Raw genomic sequence first — 22085 nt, 5'->3', positions numbered from 1 at the left:
CTGTATGTAAATTGAAACATATGTCAGGCTCAGCTGGGGGACTGGCCGGCTGGGGGTGGAGTCTGCAGGCCTGTCGACCCGAGTGCTCTCCTCCTCCCTTCCCTGGCAGGTATCTACATCTTTGCTGGGCTTGCCAGAGGCAGTACCTGGAAGGGCCCATCAGGCTCAGCTGGGGGTCTGGCCGGCTGGGGTGGAGTCTGCAGGCCTGTCGACTCGAGTGCTCTCCTCCTCCCTTCCCTGGCAGGCATCTTTGCTGGGCTTGCCAGAGGCGCGAGCCTTTGGCACGTGCCGAAAGGCAAGAGCCAAAGGGCTCTTGGCCCGGGGCTTGTGCCTGGAAGATCTGGTCCCCTCTTGGTCAGTGGACCAAATAACAGCGGTTGGATATCCTCCCCTTCTCTTTAGACAGGGGAGAGAGGAGCAACAGTCTTTTTGCGGCAGAGGATCCGCCTGTGAGACACCCAGTGCTGGGCTTGCCTTGTTTTTATCTTTTTATAAGCAGTCCTGCTGGGTGTCTCTCTTTGTATCGGCCAGTGTCAGAAGGTGGGCCTCGCCACATGTGTTTTTTCTCAGGAGGGAGCTCAGGGGAAGGGAAGGGTACCACTATCAAGAGACTGACGGGCCAGGGGAGATATGGTGGTGGGGGTCGGACAGGCCATTACAGGAGAAGGAGAGTTCATCATAGGCAGATCATCTCCCCTTCTGGTCCTTCCCCCAATTCTCGGATGCCTGGTGGTCTTGGCAGTGAGTCCCTGCATCTGAAGCTGCTGCTTTTGAATGCCAGGTCGGTGAACAACAAGATCTGTATCATCCGGGATTTAATCCTGGATGAGAAATCCGACCTGGTATGCATTACTGAGACCTGGTTGGACATGGAGGAAGGCGTTAGTCTCTCTGAACTTTGTCCACCAGGCTTCCAGGTGTTGCAGCAGCCAAGATTGCAGGGACGGGGAGTTGCAGTGGTCTATCATGAGTCCATCTCCCTTACCAGGTGCCCTGTCCAGCAGTCTGCTGGGTTCGAGTGCCTGCATGTTGTGTTAAGAGGACTGGACAGGATTGGGATTCTGTTGGTGTACCGCCCGCCCTGCTGCCCAAACATCTCCCTGCCTGAGCTGACTGGGGTGATCTTGGGGAGGGGAGGGAGGGAGGGTGGGAGGAGGGAGGGTGGTCAACTCTTCCTTGATGGAGGGGACGTTGCCACTCGCTTTGAAACGGGCGGTGGTTCGCCCCCTCCTGAAGAAGCCCTCCCTGGATTCCACTATGTTGGATAACTACCGGCCAGTCTCCAACATCCCGTTCCTGGGCAAGGTAATTGAGTGGGTGGTGGCAGCCCAACTCCAGAGGGTCTTGGATGAAGCTGATTATCTGGATCCTTTTCAATCTGGTTTCACGCCAGGCTTTGGGACGGAAACTGCCTTGGTCGCCTTGGTGGATGACCTACGCCGGGGACTGGACAGGGGGAGTGCGTCCCTGTTGGTCCTGCTGGCCCTCTCAGCGGCTTTCGATACCATCGACCATGGTATCCTTCTGGGCCGATTGGCCGAGTTGGGAGTTGGAGGCACTGTTTTGCAGTGGTTCCGCTCCTACTTGGATGGTCGGTCCCAGATGGTGGTGCTTGGGGATGCCTGTTCGACACCCTGGCCTTTGAGGTGTGGGGTGCCGCAGGGTTCAATTCTGTCCTCCATGCTATTTAATATCTACATGAAATCGCTGGGAGAGGTCATCCGGGGGTTTGGAGTGGGGTGTCATCAATATGCTGATGACACCCAGCTCTATCTCTCCTTTCCTCCAGACTCCAGGGTGGCGGTTGAGGGCCTGGAGCGCTGTCTGGAAGCAGCAAGGATCTGGATGGGGGCTAACAAGCTGAAATTAAATCCGGATAAGACAGAGGCTCTCCTGGTTAGGAAATCCTCGATGCAGGTGCTGGACTATCGGCTTGCTCTGAATAGGGTTGCACTCCCTCTGAAGGAGCAGGTCCGCAGCTTGGGGGTCCACCTGGACTCACAGCTGCTCCTGGATTCCCAGGTGGCGGTTGTGGCTAGGGGGGGCCTTCGCTCAGCTTCGGCGGGTAAGCCAGCTGCATCCGTACTTGGATCGTGCAGACCTGGCCATGGTGATCCATGCCACGGTGACATCGAGGTTAGATTATTGTAAAGCACTTTATGTGGGGCTGCCCCTGAAGACGGTTTGGAAACTGCAACTAGTGCAGAATGCGGCGAGCCATGTGGTCACTGGAGCTAGGTGGTTTGACTCTGTCAGCCCGCTTCTCCGGGGGCTACATTGGCTGCCCATTCATTTCCAGGCCCAATTCAAGGTGCTGGTTTTGACCTTTAAAGCCCTATACTGCTCTGGGCCAGGGTATCTTAGAGATCACCGACTTCCGCACAATCTGGCTCGTCCTCTTAGGTCATCAGAGAAGGCCTTTTTACAAGTGCCACCGCCTAAGGAGGTACGTGGGGCGGCGGCAAGATATAGGACCTTCTCAGTAGTGGCACCAACATTATAGAACGCCCTTCCCCTTGACTTGAGAATGGCCCCCTCTCTTGAGACTTTTTGGCGAGGCCTGAAGACCCTTTTGTTTAAACAAGCCTTCTGAGTTCATGGCCTTTTTAACATCTTTTTTACATCTTTTAGTATTTTTTACAGGCCTGAGTCCTCTATGATCTGCTGCTTTATGCTCTTTTTATCTGACTTTTTATCTGACTACTGTTTTTATGGTATCTGTTAATGTTTTTTAATATGTTTTTATTTGTTTGTTAAATTATGTTTTAATCCTTTTTTAACGTTGTAAGCCGCCCTGGGTCCCTTTTGGGAGAAGGGCGGGGTATAAATAAAGTTTATTATTATTATTTATTTATTATGTAGGTAGAAACAGCCAGTTCTTGCTGGTCCAGGCACTACTGTGCCTCTGGAGCGTCATTAAACAGTACTTCCTGTTTTCCTTCTGGAAAGTAGCTTAACTGAGGCAGTGCTGGCCTCCGAGGTGCCGGCCTCTGAGCTTGTGGACCCCTCTGCAGGGCTCCCTGCACCTCCAAAAATAGTTTTTAAAAGGCCACTTCTGGTTTTGTCGCGAAACAAGGAGTGGCTTTTTTTTTTTTTTTAACTATTTTTAGATGTTTGGAGGCACAGGAGCCCTTCAGAGGGGTCGAGAGGCTCCCTTGACTGCCCCCCCCAGAGCCTGGCACTGCCTCAGGTACATTTAAAGAAAAACCCTTGTACCCCCCCCAAGCGATTGTGCTGCTGCCTTTGCCACTCCCCCACAGGAACTTACAGCAGTTCCCAAACTCCTAGCAAAACAATGCTAGGAGCAAACACAGAATTCCCATTCACACCGATGGCCTGCAGTGGGGAAAGAGAACATTTGCAGTGGAGAAGCAGTGCGCCGAACTCTCCCGGAGAGTTTGGGAACCAGTGCCATAGCGGAAGATGAGCCATCAATCCATTTCTGAGGTCAGAACTAGATGTTTGATGGACAACATGGGATTATCAGTCCCGTCTTTGTGGCAGTTGCAGGTGAGAAGTAGTGGGTCCCTTCCTGCTCCCCCCTCCACCTTTCCTGCACAGCCAGGTCACTTTTCCCACAGCCAAACTCTGGTTCCTGCTCAGGGTTTCTGATCAAATGGGGGAAAACAGGTTGGGGAGGCGAGGTGGCTGTGGGGAAAAGCAGGCAGGGGAAGGTTCAGGTATGATCATTTCCAATGATTCCATTCACCTAGTAACTGTCTTTCAGTTTATTCTTGAGGCTGATTGTACTTTCAGTTTCATTCTGAGACCTCTGTTTCAAGATTTACTAGTTATGCGAAAACATAAGTACTAGAAGTTCAGGTCAAGTTCAGGACTGTGGTGGGGAATAAGAGCCTAACAGCACAATCCTATGCGTTACTACTCAGAAGTAAGCTCCACTGCATTCAATGAGACTTACTCCTGGGTAAGAATAAATAGAAGTTGAGCCTAAGTCCCTGTCCCTGCCACAGTCTTGATTCCGATTGGGCCTTGATTTGGCAGCTGAAAAGATGTGAAACTACTCAGCACACAGTAACCCTCTCATCATGTCCTCTTCACCCCCAGCATTACCCAAGACCTCAGCTAGCCACATCCTGGGGCTTCCCTCTGCTTTCATCTTGAATAATTAGTGTTTCAATGGTGCTTTCAAGTACTCCAAGCACTTCTTCCACAAACATAAGCTTGCAGCAACTCTCTCACTGCCCTGGCCTGCTCATTAGGTGTCTTCCTCCAGCGCCACCATGCTCAGGTCTCTGGCTTCTGCACACTGCTCTGCCCGCATTCATCCTTTCTAGTCCTTAAGCCTCCCAGAACATGCTCTTTCTCTCTCTGCCAGAAAAAAAGGAGGAACGTCTTAGCAGAGGCATCTTGAGAGAGGATGGAGGAGAGTTATTATGGTGAAATTCAGTTAAGCAGATAGTTGGGAATGGGGTTCACTGCCCTTCTAACTCTGCCACTCGATGCAACCCTTTCTTGTTGTTTCATGGAATGCCACCCGCCAGCACCAGTGCAGGCTTACCAACAGAGGGAATGCTGCATCCTGAAGGGAGACTGTCGCGGAAGTCTCCTCATAGTATGGGAACTTTTGTTCCCTTGCGCTCGGGCAAGCCTCTTGCCTCCAGAGGGAGAAGGGAGAGGGGCATAGTATATTGGTACATGCCACTCTGCCTCCCACCCACTGCTCCTCTCCCTGTCATGCCCCCATTCCTCCCAGACATGCTATGTGATGATGTACTTCACAGAAAGTAACCCCTGGTTGCTCTTACTACACCAATACAGCCACAATGGAGCCCCAAGGTAAGGGAACAAAGATTCATAAGAACATAAACACAAGAATAGCCCCATTGGATCTGGTCATAGGCCCATCTAGTACAGCTTCCTGTATCTCACAGCAGCCCACCAAGTTAGGGAGCACACAAGATCTGGCATTCTGAGGTAGCCTACTTCTAAAATGAGGAGGTTGCACATAAACATCATGGCTTGTAACCCATGATGGTCTTTTCTTCCAGAAATTTGTACAATCCCTTTTTAAAGGCATCTAGGCCAAATGCCATCACCACATCCTGTGGCAATAAGTTCCACAGACTGATCACATGCTGGGTAAAGAAATATTTTCTTTTGCCCCTCCCAACACTCAATTTTAGCAGATGTCCCCTGGTTCTGGTGTTGTGTGAGAAGGAATAGAACATCCCTCTATCCACTCTATCTATCCCCTGCATAATTGTGAGAATTACTCTCATCACTAGTTGTTCCTTTGAGATGTAGTTGCTACCATCAGAACCCGGGGGGGGGGGAACTTCGATTGGCTTGTCTCAGGTTGGTCTATACTGCACTATGGAAAGGCAACAAATGTTATTTGTTTTCTAAGATGGGGGAGTGGGGTTGGTGAGTCATTATACTTGAGGATAGAACTCATAGTGCTGTACCAGTTCTTTATGAACATGGAATTGGATGGATTATAGCAAGGGCACAGATAGGGAGGCCCCCGACTTGTATTTGCAGAAGCAGCCCCTTCCCAAATAAAGTCAGGTCTATCCTCCAATAAGCAGATTGAATCCACCCCCAGTGGTGTAGCTAAGGAATCTGGCACCTGGGGGCACAAAGAGTTTTAACATGCGCACACCCCCATACAGTTTCCTCAGGCCTCAGAAGGTCCACAAAAAATGTAAGTGCCTTTCTGATGCCTCCAGGAGGCCTTCTGAGTTTTGGGGAGGCTGCTTTTTTGCCTCGATTCCACCATCAGGGGTATAGGTTGGCACTATCTCAAGGTGTGGGCAATGTACTCCCTGCCCCCCTTAGCTATGCCATTGTCCACCTCTTAATAATCTTTCTAATCCATGCCACACTACAGGCACACTTCAAGCTCCAGAAGATTCATTTAAGTGATCTAAGGCATTCGCAGTTCTAGGAGGTTTGGAGTGGGGGAAAGTCTTTGAGTTCCTTTGCAGGAGAACTGGGAGCCAGGCATTCTTGGGTTCATTATCCACATCTGAGACTACTGCTGTAGAAATGGAAAATCATCTGGATACCCACTGCCATAGTTTTCCTTCAGCAATGGAGTCTCTTTTTGGTGATACAATTTCAAATGGATGAAATTAAATGGTTTGCTCTAGTTGACTACACACTGGGAGGTGAGTTCTTCACACAGAGGATTTGATGAATGAACAATCTCTGCCCCATCCAACTGCAAACAGTGACTGCCTTGCTCAGGGCTGTTCACGTTTTTCTTTTGACCACCAGGGCAGCTTTTTGAGCAGATACAACTGAAGCAAAGCTTGATATTGCCTATTTCCCACCAAGCTGCTTTTTCACCCGGATTCAACAGAGCGACCCTGAACGCTGCCGATACTGCCTCCGGTCTGCTGCCTCTTTCCAAATCTTCAGCTGCAAAAGTGCAGGATTTCTCATTTGATTTAAAGGGGCTGCAGGAATGGGGGAGCTCCTTTATTCACACAGTCCCTGGGAATCAAACTGGAAGACCCACGCTTCCAGGTTTGAAGAAACTGCACCTGGAGCAAGGCAAGGAGGTTTGGTAGGGGGAAAGTGGATCAGTGTGGGTTGCATCCGTGAGACAGATGTGAGACAGTGGCAGTAGCAGGCTTGAGATGAAGGGCACTCTGAATCGGCTGCCCACTAATGCAACTCGCATCACCTTGCTTCATGTATGGGCTGACCCTGAACATGTGCCTCTCTGTCCTGACCCAGTAGTTCCTTGACATTTTATAATGAATCTATATTACTTTCACACTTCAGCAGACTCCCTCCTGCATCTCCAGATGCCGCCATGAAACCTAAGAATTTGTACTAAGGACAACACAACGAATAGTCCATTATAATAGTAAACTTATATAGGGCTTTTAATATGCTCAGAGCATCCTGTTAATGATGTGATGTTGGGTTTTTAATACACAAAAGGTTTACAGCCAGACCTATGATTTTATTTATTCCCAAAGATGAAAAATGAATTGTCTTAAATGACAGTCACCCAGGCATACAAAGATAGATAATAAAAAAACTACATTGACGAATGACAATTAGCCATCCATACAGACTTGGAGACTGACCACACATCTGGATAGTGCCTCATTTTGGAGACTCCTCCTTCACAACAATGTAGAAAAATGTTCCTTATTAATACAGGCATCTCCCCATATCCAGGAATCCGGTACCTGCAGTTTCACTTATCCATGCCCCCCCACCCCTCCATGCCCATTACCTTTGCTTTTCTTTATTAGCAGTGGAAGCACAGGTTTTCTTTCTTAACAGAGGAACAGTTTCATGCATAACTGAGGAACACGACATGCAGGCAGGCAGCTTTTCTAGAGACACAGCCAGAACATTGACAGGAAGCAGGAATGCCTCTTCCCTCTAGTGTGCAGGTTGTCTGCATGCCAGCTGTACAATTCTAACTCAGAAAATGAGGGAGGACCATGAACCATTTCTGGCATTATATGCATACATAATAAATGTAGGCCCCAGAACATATACAGGAATTCTCATGTGAAACTGTTGCAAGGTCCAAAAAGCAAGACTCAGTAGTCAAGGGTGATCGTCTGCAAGCTTTTATTTCGTTGCTAGCAATGGGCATCTCATGGAACTCCTGTCCAAAGCATTGAGAGCGAGTATCTGTCTTAACCAGACCCTTTATAACATTCTGGGTCCTTTGTTTGAACTTCCCATTGGCTGAAGTTTGACATCATAGATGGGGCTAACTCTTAATAGGCTGTAGATAGCCTTAGAGACACTTGATAGGTGAACTTCAAGTTACAGGTTTCCAAATAAGGTAAAATTAAACAATTAAACATATTGTATTACAAAGTTTTCAAGAACCAGTAGAGTGCACTATAACATTATTTTATTCAGAACTGACCTTGGCAGGACTTCAGACCTATTTCTTGGCATACATCTCCCTTCCTGATTAGGATGGCCTTGCTTGAGCCACCTGTCTTATCTCCCCTGCATTCCTTCTCCTGTTTTTAGCAAAACACTGTGGGGCTCTCTGCCAACCTCTATTAAGCAAGGTCCTTTAAACCACCTTTTAACAGTTTTACTCTATGCCTTAATTCTATTTGACTATTGTGACCAGTTTCCTATTAAGGGGTATAGTGGTGTATATCTTTGCCAAGAAGTGACCTCTTCCCTTTAGTGGTTGCCTAGCACCGTGAGCTAAGGCTCCAGCCAGCTTCTTGTGATTTTTCATATATTTTAACATAAAACAAGCCAAACTTTCACAGCATCACATTTTCTTTTTAAGAAATCCTTCTCCCATTTACCTTCAAACAAGTTATTCAGACATTACATGCCAGGCAAACTGCTTTTTCCCTGCACCAGCCCCCTTTAACATTCATTTCTCCATTTCAGTTGCAATTCAAAGGTTGATTCTCAAGAATGCTCTTGCTTATCTAATTAAATGTATTCTTTTTCTAAATTTGTCTCTTGCAGGTGTCTGCATCCAGCTAGCTAAACCTATATTAGCCTGCCAACTGATAATACTAAGACTTTTCATACTACAGTGTTGCATATATGTGTTTTTCTCAGCTTATGATATCTTGGCTGGCCGTATACTTCTGCCAAGAAGGAGTTTATCTATCTTTGAGATACAACTACCTTTTCCAAATTCCAAGGTTTGTGAAACTAGCAAAACAGCTTTCTAAGCAGTTTTTCTGTGAGACTAACTTATGATTCTTTTAGATGAAAATGGCTTTCACTATTCTATGTGCCCCTATGCTTTTAAGCCTTATTGCCCCAATGGCATATTACCCTGGTCACTCTGTCACCATCTATCAAAACTACTTAATATTAATTAATATTAACTATTGCTCATCGCTGAAAAATGAACAAACATATATGCGACAAAAATATGGGCATTCTGGAACCTATAGTATTTGTGTGCAGCATGTGTGTACACATACACACAAATATTTTCATTAACTTTTTAAAAAAACCTGAAATTAAATTCTGTTATGCTATGAACCTAAATAAATGGCTACATATTGAGGCCCCCTCGGCTTCATGTATGTTATTCAGGTTTTTTGGCTGGCTAGCTGGCTATAAGTTATTGACATTTAGTAGCCCTGAGTAACTCATGTCCAGGAAGCAGAGAGGGTTTGGTGGGGGTACTGAAGGTGCCTCCAACCCCTTCAATGGACGGGGCTTGCTGCTGGTGCATGCATCCATGTGCGCTTGCTAGGAGAGGGCAGAGGAGTCTAGACTCTGACAAGTCCTGCTTGCGTAAGTCCTGCATCTGTCAGGGACTGAACTGAGCCCTAAGAGAAATGTCTGTCCTGTTGAAATGAAGAACATTCAGCTCAGCTACAGTGCCAGCTCAAGACACCCAGGGTTGAAAGAAGTAAACTAACTAAATGAATGCAAACAGGAGACAGAATGCAATCCTTGGTATCTGAAGCTTTCATCAGAATAATATGGTATACACACATGTCCCTTTGCAGGTGAATGAATGAGTGTGTTAGTAGCCCACGTCATGCAAGCACATTAAATGGGAAAAGAGCTGACTAGAATTCAAAAGCAGCTGCAGAGTACATGGCACAGGTATCTTAGTGGGTACACGAATGAGTTCAATGGGTACACGAATTCATTTAATGGCTGAATGAGGAATATACAAGGTACATATCCCACTCAGCCACTAGAGGCGCTGAATGTAATAGTGCAATATAATGGAATAATTTCTTTCCATTACTGTACATTGCATTACATTCAGCACTGCTAGTGGCTGAATGAGGTAGATACCTGGAAGTGCATTTTGGGAGTTATTTGGAGCTCTGAGAGGCTAGGGAACCATGCAGGCCAGATAAAATTATTTGGAGGGCCGGATGTGGCCTGCGGGCCAGGGTTTGGAGACCCCTGGCCTGTCTCATGCAAGTGCATGAAATGGGAGCATGGCTTGCTAGAATTCAAAAGCAATTGCAAAATTATTATTCTTTTTTGATGAAAAGAAAAAAAAGATGAGATCAAGCAAAATCTGAGATTGCATTTGAGGCCTCTGTGTAGGGCAAGGCACGAAGGCTTTCCTGGGCAGATTTCAACTTCCCAATGAGCCCTCTAATTTCAGCACTGGAGAGGGCCATCACCCCTTCGTTTCCCTGACCCATTAAGGGGAACACATGCTGGAGAATATCTTCAAGGACATGTTCAAGGTCTTCGTAGATCAAAATATCCCTGGACAAATCATCAGCCACACTGACTTTCCCAGCCAAGAGGCTGAGGAAGTTCACACATTTCCTCAGAGTATCCTGAACACGAATTATTTCTGCCTGCCTTGAAGCCAGCGAGTGTTGCTCTGACGTAATCAATATGATTCTGTACTGTGTGTTTGTAATATCCATTTCAGCATTCCATATGAGAGAGGACAATCTGCTGGTTTCTGCTGCGTACCGGGAGACCTCCTCTCTGTGTCGTTGAACTGCCTCTTCAGCTTCCCTCTTCGCTTTCTCAGCGGCATCCAAAGCCACTTGACCACAGCCCACCATGACAGAACCTGGGGATTAAAGTTGATATTTATTCCCCATTTACTAAGAATTGGAAGTGCACATTCAACCTTTCAGTCTTGAGGGAGTTCTTTCCCCATGGACTTCTCTGTCCAGGAGCTTTGAGTATCTGTTCCAGGACTCATACACATTGCAGAGGATTTGGGGCATGTTTTAGGCTGCATAGCATAGGGTCACTCCTGGTTGCCTTCACTGTTAACTCAAACACACTCTGACAACTCAATCCTACCACATATGGATGGGGAGTTGCAGTGGCACCAATGTGGTGTCTGCTGCATCCTGCGGGGCTGTTTTGGCCTCTAGAGGCCTCCACGGGGCAAAAGAACATTTGTTCCCTTGCCCTGGAGAAGGTACATGCCAGCCCAGTGGTTCTACTCGGACCTGCACCAGCAATCTATCCAGCACAAGTTGAAGTGGCTCTGTGAAAACGGATTGAGCAAAGAAGGGGGCTAGGATTTGGTGGATGCCGCTGCAACTGAACCCACACCCTTCTCAGGTCCGATCCACCCTCCTCCCCATCCCTGTCACTGCCCCATTCTCCGCACAATCCTACCTTCATCAGCAAGCTTCCACAGAGCCATATAGTGGCTCTATTTCATTGAAAATGGAGAAGGTGCTGAAGAGAGCGACAAAAACGATTACTGGGCTGGGGCACCTTCCTTACGAGGAAAGGCTACAGCATTGGCAGCTCTTCAGTTTAGAAAAGAGATGATTGAGAGGGGACATGACTGAGACATACAAAATTATTCAGGGGATGGATAGAGGGATGTTCTTTTCCCTCTTACACAACACCAGAACCAGGGGACATTCAGCAAAATTGAGAGTTGGGACAAAATAAAACATTTTATTTACTCAGCGTGTGATTGGTCTGTGGAACTCCTTGCCATAGGGTGTGGTGACGGCATCCGGCATCCGGCCTAGATGCCTTTAAAAGGGAACTGGACAAATTTCTGGAGGATTACAAGCCATGATGGGTGCAATCTCCTGGTTTTAAAGTAGAAGTAGGCTGCCTCGGAGTGCCAAGTGCAAGGGAGGGCAGCAGGGTGCAATTCTCTTGTTTTGTGTGCTCCCTGAGACATCTGGTGGGCCACTTTGAGATACAGGAAGCCGGGCCAGATGGGCTTTTGACCTGATGCAGCAGGGCTCTTCTTAACGCCTTTTGCAATGGCTGGAAAGCACACACTGCCACCAGAACACTAGTTCCAGCAGTGGGGAGGATAGGATTGGGCCATCAGTTCCCAAGTTAAGCACTAATTCTGTTCTGGAGGTCTATCTGGAAGTGGGAAAGTAGGGAAATTGAAACAGCACTGTTGCATTTGCACAAAAAACACCACTATGCAAAAAAGATGAAGTAGCCACCGTAACTCAGACATCCATCACTTGGGGACACAGTAAAGTTCATCTTAGAACTAATTCGTCATTTCTCTGTGGTTATGCATTGCAGAGAATGATGAGTAACAGACTATTTTAGTGAAACTAGTTCTGGAGCTTCTTCGAGCACTAAGCAACTCTTCTGAATGCCTCACAGGATCAAGCCCAACCTTCCAGCCATGAAGGTGATATAGAATTTGCTGGTTGATCCATGACTGACTAGGCATTTTTTGCTCTGCTGCCTGATTAGTGGTTGGGGATTTTTTGCAGTACCTTCTGGCAGTGAGAGAACAAAGGTGAGGATTCTGTGCCCCATATAATTATTAACTCTTCCCCAAGACTAGTGGAAGGCGAATAAGTTAAAATAATAATAAATAATAACCAAGTACAGGTTGGGCCACAGTATCCACAGTGGATCTGTACCCAATGGATACCTATTCAACTGATGTGAGGGCCCTCAAAGGATCCCCTGGAATTGCCCAGAGATGCCTTCTGCTCATGTCCAGGAGGTGTTCTGAGTCCTAGGGAGGCTGTGTGCTTCTTGGAGGCCTCTGAAAGGCACTTCTGGTTTTTGGCTGAAAGCAGATAAGGAGGACTGATCTGTACATGCAGTTTTGTAGCACACACGCAGGCCAGATAATTCAGCTTTTTTTTAAATGCTTGATTCGGTTTCAGTGCTGCCTCATATTGTTTTACTGCAATCCACACAGCCTTGGCCTTTACTTCAAAGGTTAGTGTTCAACTTAGTATTAATGTCAGTGAAAAGCCACTTACCAGCAATGATGCCCACAATAGGAATGAACATCAGCCCAATGCCAACATTTCTTATTATTTCATTTTGCTCTACTTCTCGCCTCTTTGCTGCCACTTGCCGATTCATTTCTTCCAGGTGCCTCTGAGCTGCTTCCAGCATATTCCTGGAACTACTTTCTGAGGACCTGTAGGAGGCCAGCTGGTTCCTCAGACAACTAAGATGCTGATTCTTCGCATTTTTCTCACCCTCCTTTTTCTTCTTCTCTGCCACCAGCTTCACGCTTTGGTTGTCAATGTTCCTCAACTCTCCGTTTGCCACTCCCAAGGCAGCCTGCATTTCCTGCGATGCTCTCTCAGTGTGTCTCTGGACTTTCTCTCTAGCATGATGGTCTGTTGGGCTTTCCAACAGGCTCTGAGCAAAATTCACAAGTTCTCCCATTCCTGACTGAAAATGGTGCCGGTCAATCAGTGAAGACATCTTATTGTTTGCGGTTGAACATGAAAGAGTTAAGATACAAGAGTCCTATGGGCAAAGCAATTAGCAGTGAGTGAGAGAGAAATCTGTGGTTCTTGGGGCCAAGCAAGTCACTGAAGAATTTTATGTGTGGGTGGCTGTAATCTATCTGGAAAAAGTACTTAAAAGGACTACCAAAATTATCAGTGTTGTAGCACCAGAGGAAAAACTAAAGTTTTTGTTTACATCCCGCAGCCAAAAAAGTTTTGAAGGTCAAACCCCACATTAATTTATCTGCATTTATGGCATTCCCCTCTCTCCCCATTCTTTAAAATAGAAAGTGGGAAGTTTGTATGACATGCAGTGTTTGGCGGGATCAGTTTCCAACAGAAGCATTTTTCCTACTGTAAATAGTGCATGAAGGGGTGCCTGATTTGAATCAGCAGCAGTGTCAATGTCCCCACCCCTTTGTCACATTTTGCATACACATCCCCAACGTATTACAGTATTTGTGTGGGGGAAAAACTGGATTAGTACATGCAGTTAAAGTTATGTTTGATTAAGCCTAACAAGACCCCGGTTGCTTAATCCTTAGTCTACATGGCTACACAGAAGTGAATCTAATTTTATTCAATGGGGTTTACTCTCAGGTAAATGTTATAGGATTGCAGGCTAAGTCTAGAAATCCACACCTTTTCAACCAGATAGTGGTGGCAGTGATGGGCCAAGCAGAGGTAACATATCAGGCAGAGGTGGTGGAGTGGACCTGGACTATCAGTTATGAGAATAACAGCACACAGCAGGCTTAGCCCTTCTCTCCAGACAATTGCATTCATTCACTGTGTGAGTTCCCATTTTCCCTTTCAGAAAATGGACAAGAAAAGGGATACTCTGGCCTCTTCAGAGATAAAAGAAACTGTTCAGCAGGATTGTTGTCTATTGAACCTGGATTAACTGTTTAGGCACCAACACAGGTGGGTCTGGTGGCATTTGTCCGTTTTTGGTGCCTTGAGAAATCAGAAGTATCATTCACCTCCTTCAAACCAGCTAGAACAACTGCAGCTTTGCCAGCACACAGACGACCTCTTTGTCATGCTTCTCCCTTTCATTGAATCTGGGCTGTCATCTTCTGGCTGCACATTTCCCATTGGCTGAGAATGACCTAGAGTGCTGATACTGGGACCCGCACAGCACTCTGCACCCCCATCCGGATAGAGCATAGGGCACTACCACAGGTACTGAAGGCTCCGTGGTCTCCTTTTACAATGCAAGAATCCCTGTGGTCTTGCTGCCCAAGCGAGCCAGGGGTGGCTCCTAAGAGCTTTGCCACCTTGAAGACTCGAGGGACAGGTTGGGTTACTGTTACCTCCCCTGTCCCGCCCCCCCGTTCCAATCAAATTGGAAGCCCTCTATATTGACACTTAATTAAAAAAAAAAAATACCCAGCCATGACTTCCCTTAGTTATCTGAAATCCTTAACTAATCTTTTTAAATTATGAAATCCCAGAGACTTTCTGTTGCTTTGCCCTTTCACTTCACATAACACAAACATTATCACACCAATTTTAGCTCCTCCCACTGGTCCTCAAACCCACACCTCCAAATCTGTTCCTACAAAGTGCTGTACAAATGTTAGAGTACATATTGTTATGGGAAAAGATCCTCAGGCTATCAACTGTTGGCTAACCTGGTGGAACATATGTATTGATAGCAGCCAACAGGCTGGATGGTAGAACTTACAGTGGGAAAAGTGTTCTTCTGCTGATCTCTCTGCTTGTGGGAAATCCCAGAGCCCTCTTTACCAACATAAAGGTAACCTTTACCTTACTTCCTGCAATAGGCAAGAGCTGCTCTCTTTCAGTAAATGTCAGGGGCACCAACCATTGCTATTGCTAGCCAAACACTCCTCTGAATCCCTTTTGTTTTCCAGGAGTGCACCATTGCCACAGGGGTCCTCTGCAGAGTTCCACAGCAGCCTTCTCAAGGACAGGAAAGTGAACCTGTAAAGCTACAGCGGTCTTTGTGTTGGCGTCGGTGCACTGTCAGCACAGCATTCAAATAGGTTTGTGGCCTAAGAAGATGACAAAACCTGGCCAGTTGAGAAAGATTTTATTGAATATCCGAGTTATAATATTACATGAATATGAGCTATAGTAGTAAACGAAAATGAACTTTAGAATGATTGCTTATAAGAATGATGGCTACAAGAAATCAGTTAAGCCATTTCTACCCAATGTTGTATATATGCAACAGGGGCCAAATGTGTACACCTGAGTGCTGGGCAAAAATGGGTTAATACAGCAAGTCATGCTCCAAGAAATGAAAGATAAATCAAGAGATCATTTTCATATAAAAGCTAAGTTTGATAACTGCCATGAGCAAACACCCTTCTCCTAAGTTAACCCCTTTTCTGCCTCAAAGGCAATATCTCAGTATTTGTGGATACCGAAGCAGACTTAGGAAGCAGTCTGTCTCACAGCCCAATCCTATCCACACTTTCCTGGGAGTAAGCCCCATTGACTCTAATGGGACTTCCTTCTGAGTAGACATGCATAGGATTGGGCTGACAGTCTCTATTCTGACTAAAGCCCTGGGTCACACCTCACCAACAGCCTTCCTCTTTCAGATGTTAATTAGGACCCAGGACTGCCTGGTATCTCTGGAGAACAAGAACCTTGACCAAAACTAGCTCATAGCTGGTCATTGGTCCAAGTTTGCTCTCCTGACCATGATGCTTGAGTGTGTGTGTGAGATTGCATGGGGATGAGGAAGAGTATGAAGCAAGGTTAGTCAAAACACTCCTTGTCCTTTTCCCTCCTCAGCCTGAAGGCTGTTGGTTGGCAGGCAGACCCCCAGCTGGGTAAAAGGGTCAGCCTACATTTCTGGTGGCAGCGAAAATCTACCTCCATGTGCCTAAAGCATGACGGTACATGTGGCTTTGACTTAATCCTGGGGTGTGGAGAAGCACCAGATTTCCCAGAGGGGGACATGGCCCTTCTTGGCACTACCCTGGAGATTGCTAAATTGGTACATAAAATGCTTACATTAGCAGTTATATGGTTAATGCAACACTTCAATCATTATGTTATCAATTCAGAGGTTAGCAACAGATAAGCTATTCCAATATAATATAATATAATATATTATAATATAAACTTAAAATTTCAAGGAAGATTCAATCTAGCTCAGGGATTATAATGGCCTTCTCCTATTTAAAAAAAGAAAAAAGAGAAGAATAAAATTAAAGCTTCCCCACCCCACTCATTCTACAGGAAAAAAAATTGCTGTTAGAGAAATTCACAGAGGCTATTCAAATATTCAAGGGTATTTGAAACAAACCTCAATCTAAGTCCAAAAACCAATTCAGAAACACGTTTTTCTGTGATCTGGAATTGAATGGGCACCTCATATCTCTTGGTTGCTTGAAGCTGATTAAACCTCAAGTAGTATTAATTGGTTCAAAACTAGTTCAATAATTACACTCTCAGTAGGTTCTTTTGAGGAGCAGTGAGGGCTTCTGTTTGCCTCAGCTACATCTGGAGAAACTGTACTTCCCAGTGAATCATCTCTAAAAAAGAGCGGTTGCAGAGACTGGCAGGGAGGGCTTGGGACTAGTAGCCCACCTGGGACTGTTTGGAAGCAAAATGGGGCCACCCAGAAACAAGACTGGGAGAGGTGGACCAAAAAAGAAATTATCATTGTTCTGGGCAGTCCCAGAGGTCTCCTCAGGGTAAGGGGACATCTGTTCCCTTGCCCAGGGGAAAGCCTATGCTGCTGACTGGCACCGAATAGCTGGCACAAGTTTGAATGGACCTGGGAAGGCAGATCAAGGCTGGGAAGGGGCATTGGATATCAGTGGGGCAGCCACCACCATTACCACTCCCTTTCTGGCCTTTTCCCACCACGATCTCCACCCCACCTCACCTTCCTCCCACCCCCCATGCTGACTTAGTGGTGTCAGGAGTCATGGACAGGCTCACTGCTTGCAGATGTGGCCCGACAGCACAAAACTGTGTGTTGAGTTTTGCCACAGTCATAAAGGACCTTACACAGCCAGAACACGAGCTCCGGCAGCATATGGAATTCATAGGAGTCCCCCCAAAATAAAATGTATAACATAAAATATACAATAGACTTTAAAAAAGCTTGATGAGAATGGTATATAGTTGAGGGGCCTTCAAGAGCTACAGCATGCTGAAGGAATTCCTGGAAAAAAACACCAGCAGGGCAACGAAGGATGAGGGGATGGGATGACAGCAACTTGGTCTGCTTCAGCTTTGCATTATCATGAAACTAGTCATTATGGTTGTTGCAGGTCCTACTTCTCCGCACTACAGGCAAACTTGACAGGTTTAGTGCTTGCTAGTTTAGAAGTAAAATGGGTCCACTCAAAAATAAGGTGCAGTCCACCCTCATTAGCCACAGGTTTGTGGTCTGCAGGTTTGACTCAACATGGATCGTGAGCTTGTGCTGGAGAGCCTCAAGAGGACTTCTGTACGCAACCAGGTCTGGGAGACTTTCTGAGGTGCGGGGAGGCTGCGTGCAACTTCCCCCCAAAATAATTGGTGGTGATGTGAGGATGTCACCTTCAGTTACTTCCAGGTTCTGAGCTACTGGAAGGCTCCGGTTTGGCAGGCACAGGAGACAGTGAATAGAAGCAGAAGCTGGAACAGGGCAGCAGGGAGACTGAAATGTTGCTGAAGCGGGAGAATGTGGTGAATGGTGGCTGCGGCAGGGATTTCGAAGGCCACCGGAAACGGTCTTGCAGGCAGCATGAGGCCCACGGGCCACGTGTTGGGCCACCTGATACAGATAGCAAAGACAACCATTCTGTCAGATGCTCCATTCTAGGCAAACTGATCTTCCTCCACAGTGGTCATCTTCCGTATCCCTTGGTGCACTGCATCCCTAATCTTCTTCTTTTCTTCCATAATTGTGGGAGGAAGCACAGCCTTAAGTTCTCTATCCATGGTCTTCAGTCTAGCCTCTATGTTCCTATCATATTCTTCCTTCTTCTCTATCACCATGCTGAGGATGGCATCCTGGGTCTCCTTACAACCCTTGTTTAACGCATTCCGCTGTTTTTTAAACTCTGGATCTGAAGGGTCGAGCGTGATGAGCCTCCCCAGACTGCTGACCCGATCCATCAGGTATTTCTCAGACACCTCAGTGTAGGTCTCGGCAATCATGTGCACCAAATTTGCTACATTTGAAGCACTGAACACGTGGTTGTAGATGAGGTCTTTCACAAAGGCGTCAGATGAATAGCCCTCTATCGTCTGGACATCTAAAACATATTTCAAGAAGTCACTGATCTTTTGCTTTAGGCAAGAATCCATGAGGTTGGACACCATTTGGAAGAACCGTATCATTTTCTCCCATTGCTCCTTCACTTCCCCCATTGCTTTCAACCCTTTGGTCAGCATCTTAAGCGCAGCCTTAAAATTGATTTTCTTCATCTTGAAATTCTCCATCTCACATATAAGCTCTTTCATCTCTTGATTCCGCTGTTTCAGTTCTTCAAAACTCTTTTGATAAGCTTCCTGAGTTGCCTTCAGCATTTCCCGGCTCTGCTCCACCTTCACATATGCATTTCTCATTGCACTGGATTCGCTTGTTGATTCTTGTTGGTATTTGGCCATATTGGGGGGTTTGGGCTGAATCGGGCTAGATCCCAGTGTAGACTTCCTCAAGGAATCAAATTCTGTTGCTTGTCGTTCTAGTTGTTTTATTTCCTCAATGAGAACTTGCTCTTCTTCTGTTCCTTCTTGGTAGGATTTAGCTATTTTCTCCAGCTTCTCACAGATACGAACACCAAAGCCACACAGATGCAGAACCTGCTTTTTGAGATGGCAGTCTGCCTCCCTCTCAATCTTGCTCTTCACATCAATGAAACCATTTTTCACCCAGTTGGTTTTGACCTGCCCTTTTATCTTGTCATAAACATTCTCCATATTAAGCAAGCCGCCCTCCTTAACAACCTTACTCCTGAGTCCTACTGCATAGTCCAGTATCGGTGATGTGGCCAAACAGATGTTGATTTCATGCCCAGCATTCTCAAAATTGGCTTTCCCTGTTTTACCTGAGAGAAAGTTGCCAAAAGCTTCAACCGTATTGGGAATTATTTTTCCAAAACTCTCCACAATGGCCATACCTACAGCATTCCAACCTGTTGGTATTTCTTCCATGTTCCTTTTGTACTCCTGAAATAAATCATCAGTTTGCTGCTTCAACTGGTTGTGGTATTTCTCTGCCATTTCCTTAGCCTCTTGTGCAGCTTTCTCTTTAATTTTTGTCAGCATTATCGCAGTCTTCACCTCTTCCAGCTCTTCCTTATAAACTTGTTCGGCACTGATGACGGCCTCCAAGAGTTCCTGAACCAGGGCAATCACACTGGCATATTTGTCCTTCACAGCAACAGCTTGGGACGTACATTTTTCTGCTATAGATTTCAGACTCCTTAATTGTCCTGGAAGCAGAGCATCAACCACCTCTACCTCCTGGAAAAGAGTTTGAACTATGTCCTTTATTCTTCCTGGGATGCTTGCAGTAAGGAGACGAATCTGGTCCATGTTGACATGGGCTTCGTTAAAAGCATGCCAGCCTTCATTACTCACTTGACATAAAGAGGCCCTGAAGGAGTTTGGGTATTTGATGTGTTCGAACCCTTGAGGAGGTGGATTCTTGTTGATGGAGAAGTCTCCTTGGCCAGCAGAGATGCAGATTAGATGTCCCAAGACGGCAATGGAAAGAGGAGCCGGAGACAGATACTCTTCCCAGTTGGCATAGGGCTTCATCATTAGCTCTGTCTCTTTTCTTACATCTTTTGCTTTGCTGAGTATCATCACACCTTTAACCACAGCCTGGCACTGCTCATCTTCACTGGCCATGCTGTTACCTGTGAGCCTAAAACATATTTTAATTGATTACTAAGAAGAACATATTTTCTCTCCTCCAGATGTGGGAATTCTAGTTCAGTGGTTCTCAAACTCTCCAGGAGTCTGAGAACTGGGGGTAAGTGCTTGTGGGGGCAGGGACTGGGATGGGAGAGATGTCCTGACAGTGCTGTGGGCATCCAGCAGCATTTAAACATACCTGGGTGGACTGCGCAGCATCCTGGAGGGTTCCGGAGGCTCGCAGCCCCCTCTGTGAGCCTCCCCTCCACAGCAGTGGTCTCTGATCTGCAGTCGGAACCCACTTCTGGTTTCGGAAACTCTGTGCTCCAGAGCACCAACTGCAAACTGCTCGGAGAACACTGCTGCAGAGGGGAGGCTCGCGGAGGGGGCTGCGAGCCTCCAGGACCCTCCAGGTGACTGCAGTTCACCCAGGCATGTTTAAATGCTGCTGGAATGTGCACAGTGCGCCATTGGGACACTCATTTCTGGGTCACTCCCCTTAAGGGCAAAGTGACCCTTTTTGGTTCCAATGGTGGGTTGCGACCCACCTCTTTGAGAACCACTGTTCAGATAATTTGCAAATTCCTTTTAGTAAAACATTTCAGACATCACACAGCCAGCACACAAACCAGCCCCTCCTTGTAATCTCCTTCTCCCCTTTCTCCCACTCTCTGCACTGCATTAATATATTCTGACTATTGACAGAAGCTTTCTCTGTCATGTGACTAAAGTCCCAGATCGGTCTTTTTCCAAATGTTACAGCACCATTTGCAATGGCAAGGTTGTGCATTACTCACAATTCTACACAAGTGTTTTATTTGTGATATTTTTAGGTCTAGACTCGAGATCAGCCATTTTCAACCACTGTGCCGTGGCACACCGGTGTGCTGCGAGTGGTCCACAGGTGTGCCACAGGAATTTGGGGGAAGGTCATTTATTAATAGGGCCAATGGGAGGTGTGAGCCCCCACTGGCACCATGGTGTGCCTTGTCAAAAACCTGGTGGTGTGCCCTGACCATTTGAGTCAATGGTGAGTGTGCCATGAGATGAAAAAGGTTGCAAATCACTGCTCTTGATGGTAAATTTGAGAATTAAATGTTATTTTTATGGTTCTGCAAGCTGCTTTGCATGCCCTTGTAGGGGAGACTGGAGGGCTGGGGAGAAGGCAGCTTCAGCTTGGGGATGGTCCCTGTTTGGGGCCCTGCAGGAGGCCTCAGGCTGGCTCGGGGGAGGGGGTTAAGTCACCCTGGTCCTCCTCCCTGGCATAGCCTTTGAGACTGCGTCCTAGGCAGGCGCTGTTGGAGACACAGCCTCCTGCCTCTCCAGTCCTGGCTTTCTGCCCTCATCATGGGCCTCCTGTCCATTATATAAGCTGCTTCCTTCTCCAGCCCCACCCCTTCCTTACTGGGGAAGGCATAAAAGGGGCCCCTCCCAGGGCCTCTCTTCCTGGGGTTACCTCCCTTGTCTCTCCCTCCTCCCTGACCTCTTACTGGGTCAGGTCCTTCTGGTCTCCCACCTTCTCCCCGACACCAGGTGCTCCAGTCAGGGAGAGGTGCCCTGTCAACAGATCTCTCCCCACGAGCTGGGGATGTGGGAGGCTCTCCGGCAGACTTGCCTGTGCCAGGCAGCCCTCCCTCTTGCCTGGCCAAGCTACCCATCCCTTGCGTTTCCTTGGCCCTCTTGCAAGGTAAGTCTGGGTCTGGCAGGTTGGTGGGCACCCCAACAGCCCTTCAGGGAGAAAAGCAGGATACAAAATAAGTGAAGAAACAAACAAATTCATGGACAGAACAATCTTATGCAGGTTTACTCAGGAAAAAAAATCCTTCTCTCAGGGAGTTACTCTCAGGAAAGCATGCATAGGATTGAAGCCTGAATGTAGCACTGTGCACTGAATGCAGGCTCTTTCTTTCCTTGCCTGCATATTCCCCGATAATACATGAGACAAGTGGTATGCATTATAAATGGACCACAATTTATTTAAATGAACAGGTATCCACTTGCAGAGGGTCCAAACCTTCTGATACTCTACCCCCTTTTAGTGTGTCTTGGAGGTGACAGCCAGCTACTGTCTTTCCCGCTGAGAGCATTCCCACCCTGACCCTAAAG

At 46.8% G+C, this 22085-nt stretch overlaps 2 protein-coding genes across 2 annotated transcripts in view; both read right to left on the bottom strand.

Annotated features, from left to right (window-relative positions):
* Positions 1 to 7546: 7546 nt before the first annotated feature.
* Positions 7547 to 13441, bottom strand: LOC136640721 (uncharacterized). The gene is made up of 2 exons (XM_066616008.1): positions 12651 to 13441; positions 7547 to 10495 (listed from the first exon to the last, which is right to left on the bottom strand). The coding sequence occupies exons 1-2, from the start codon at positions 13105 to 13107 to the stop codon at positions 9969 to 9971; spliced, it is 984 nt and encodes a 327-aa protein (XP_066472105.1). The 5' UTR covers positions 13108 to 13441; the 3' UTR covers positions 7547 to 9968.
* Positions 13442 to 15056: 1615 nt separating this feature from the next.
* LOC136640720 (chromosome partition protein Smc-like) overlaps positions 15057 to 22085 on the bottom strand; it is a 42833-nt gene continuing 35804 nt past the window's right edge. The window contains exon 4 of the mRNA XM_066616006.1: positions 15057 to 19989. Within this exon, the coding sequence (XP_066472103.1) occupies positions 17931 to 19989 (2059 nt within the window). The 3' untranslated portion in view covers positions 15057 to 17930. The remainder of the gene's footprint in view (positions 19990 to 22085) is intronic.

This window comes from Tiliqua scincoides, chromosome 2, assembly GCF_035046505.1.
Source record: "Tiliqua scincoides isolate rTilSci1 chromosome 2, rTilSci1.hap2, whole genome shotgun sequence".
Lineage (NCBI taxonomy): Eukaryota > Metazoa > Chordata > Lepidosauria > Squamata > Scincidae > Tiliqua > Tiliqua scincoides.
This window is presented reverse-complemented; position numbering and strand designations above follow the sequence as displayed.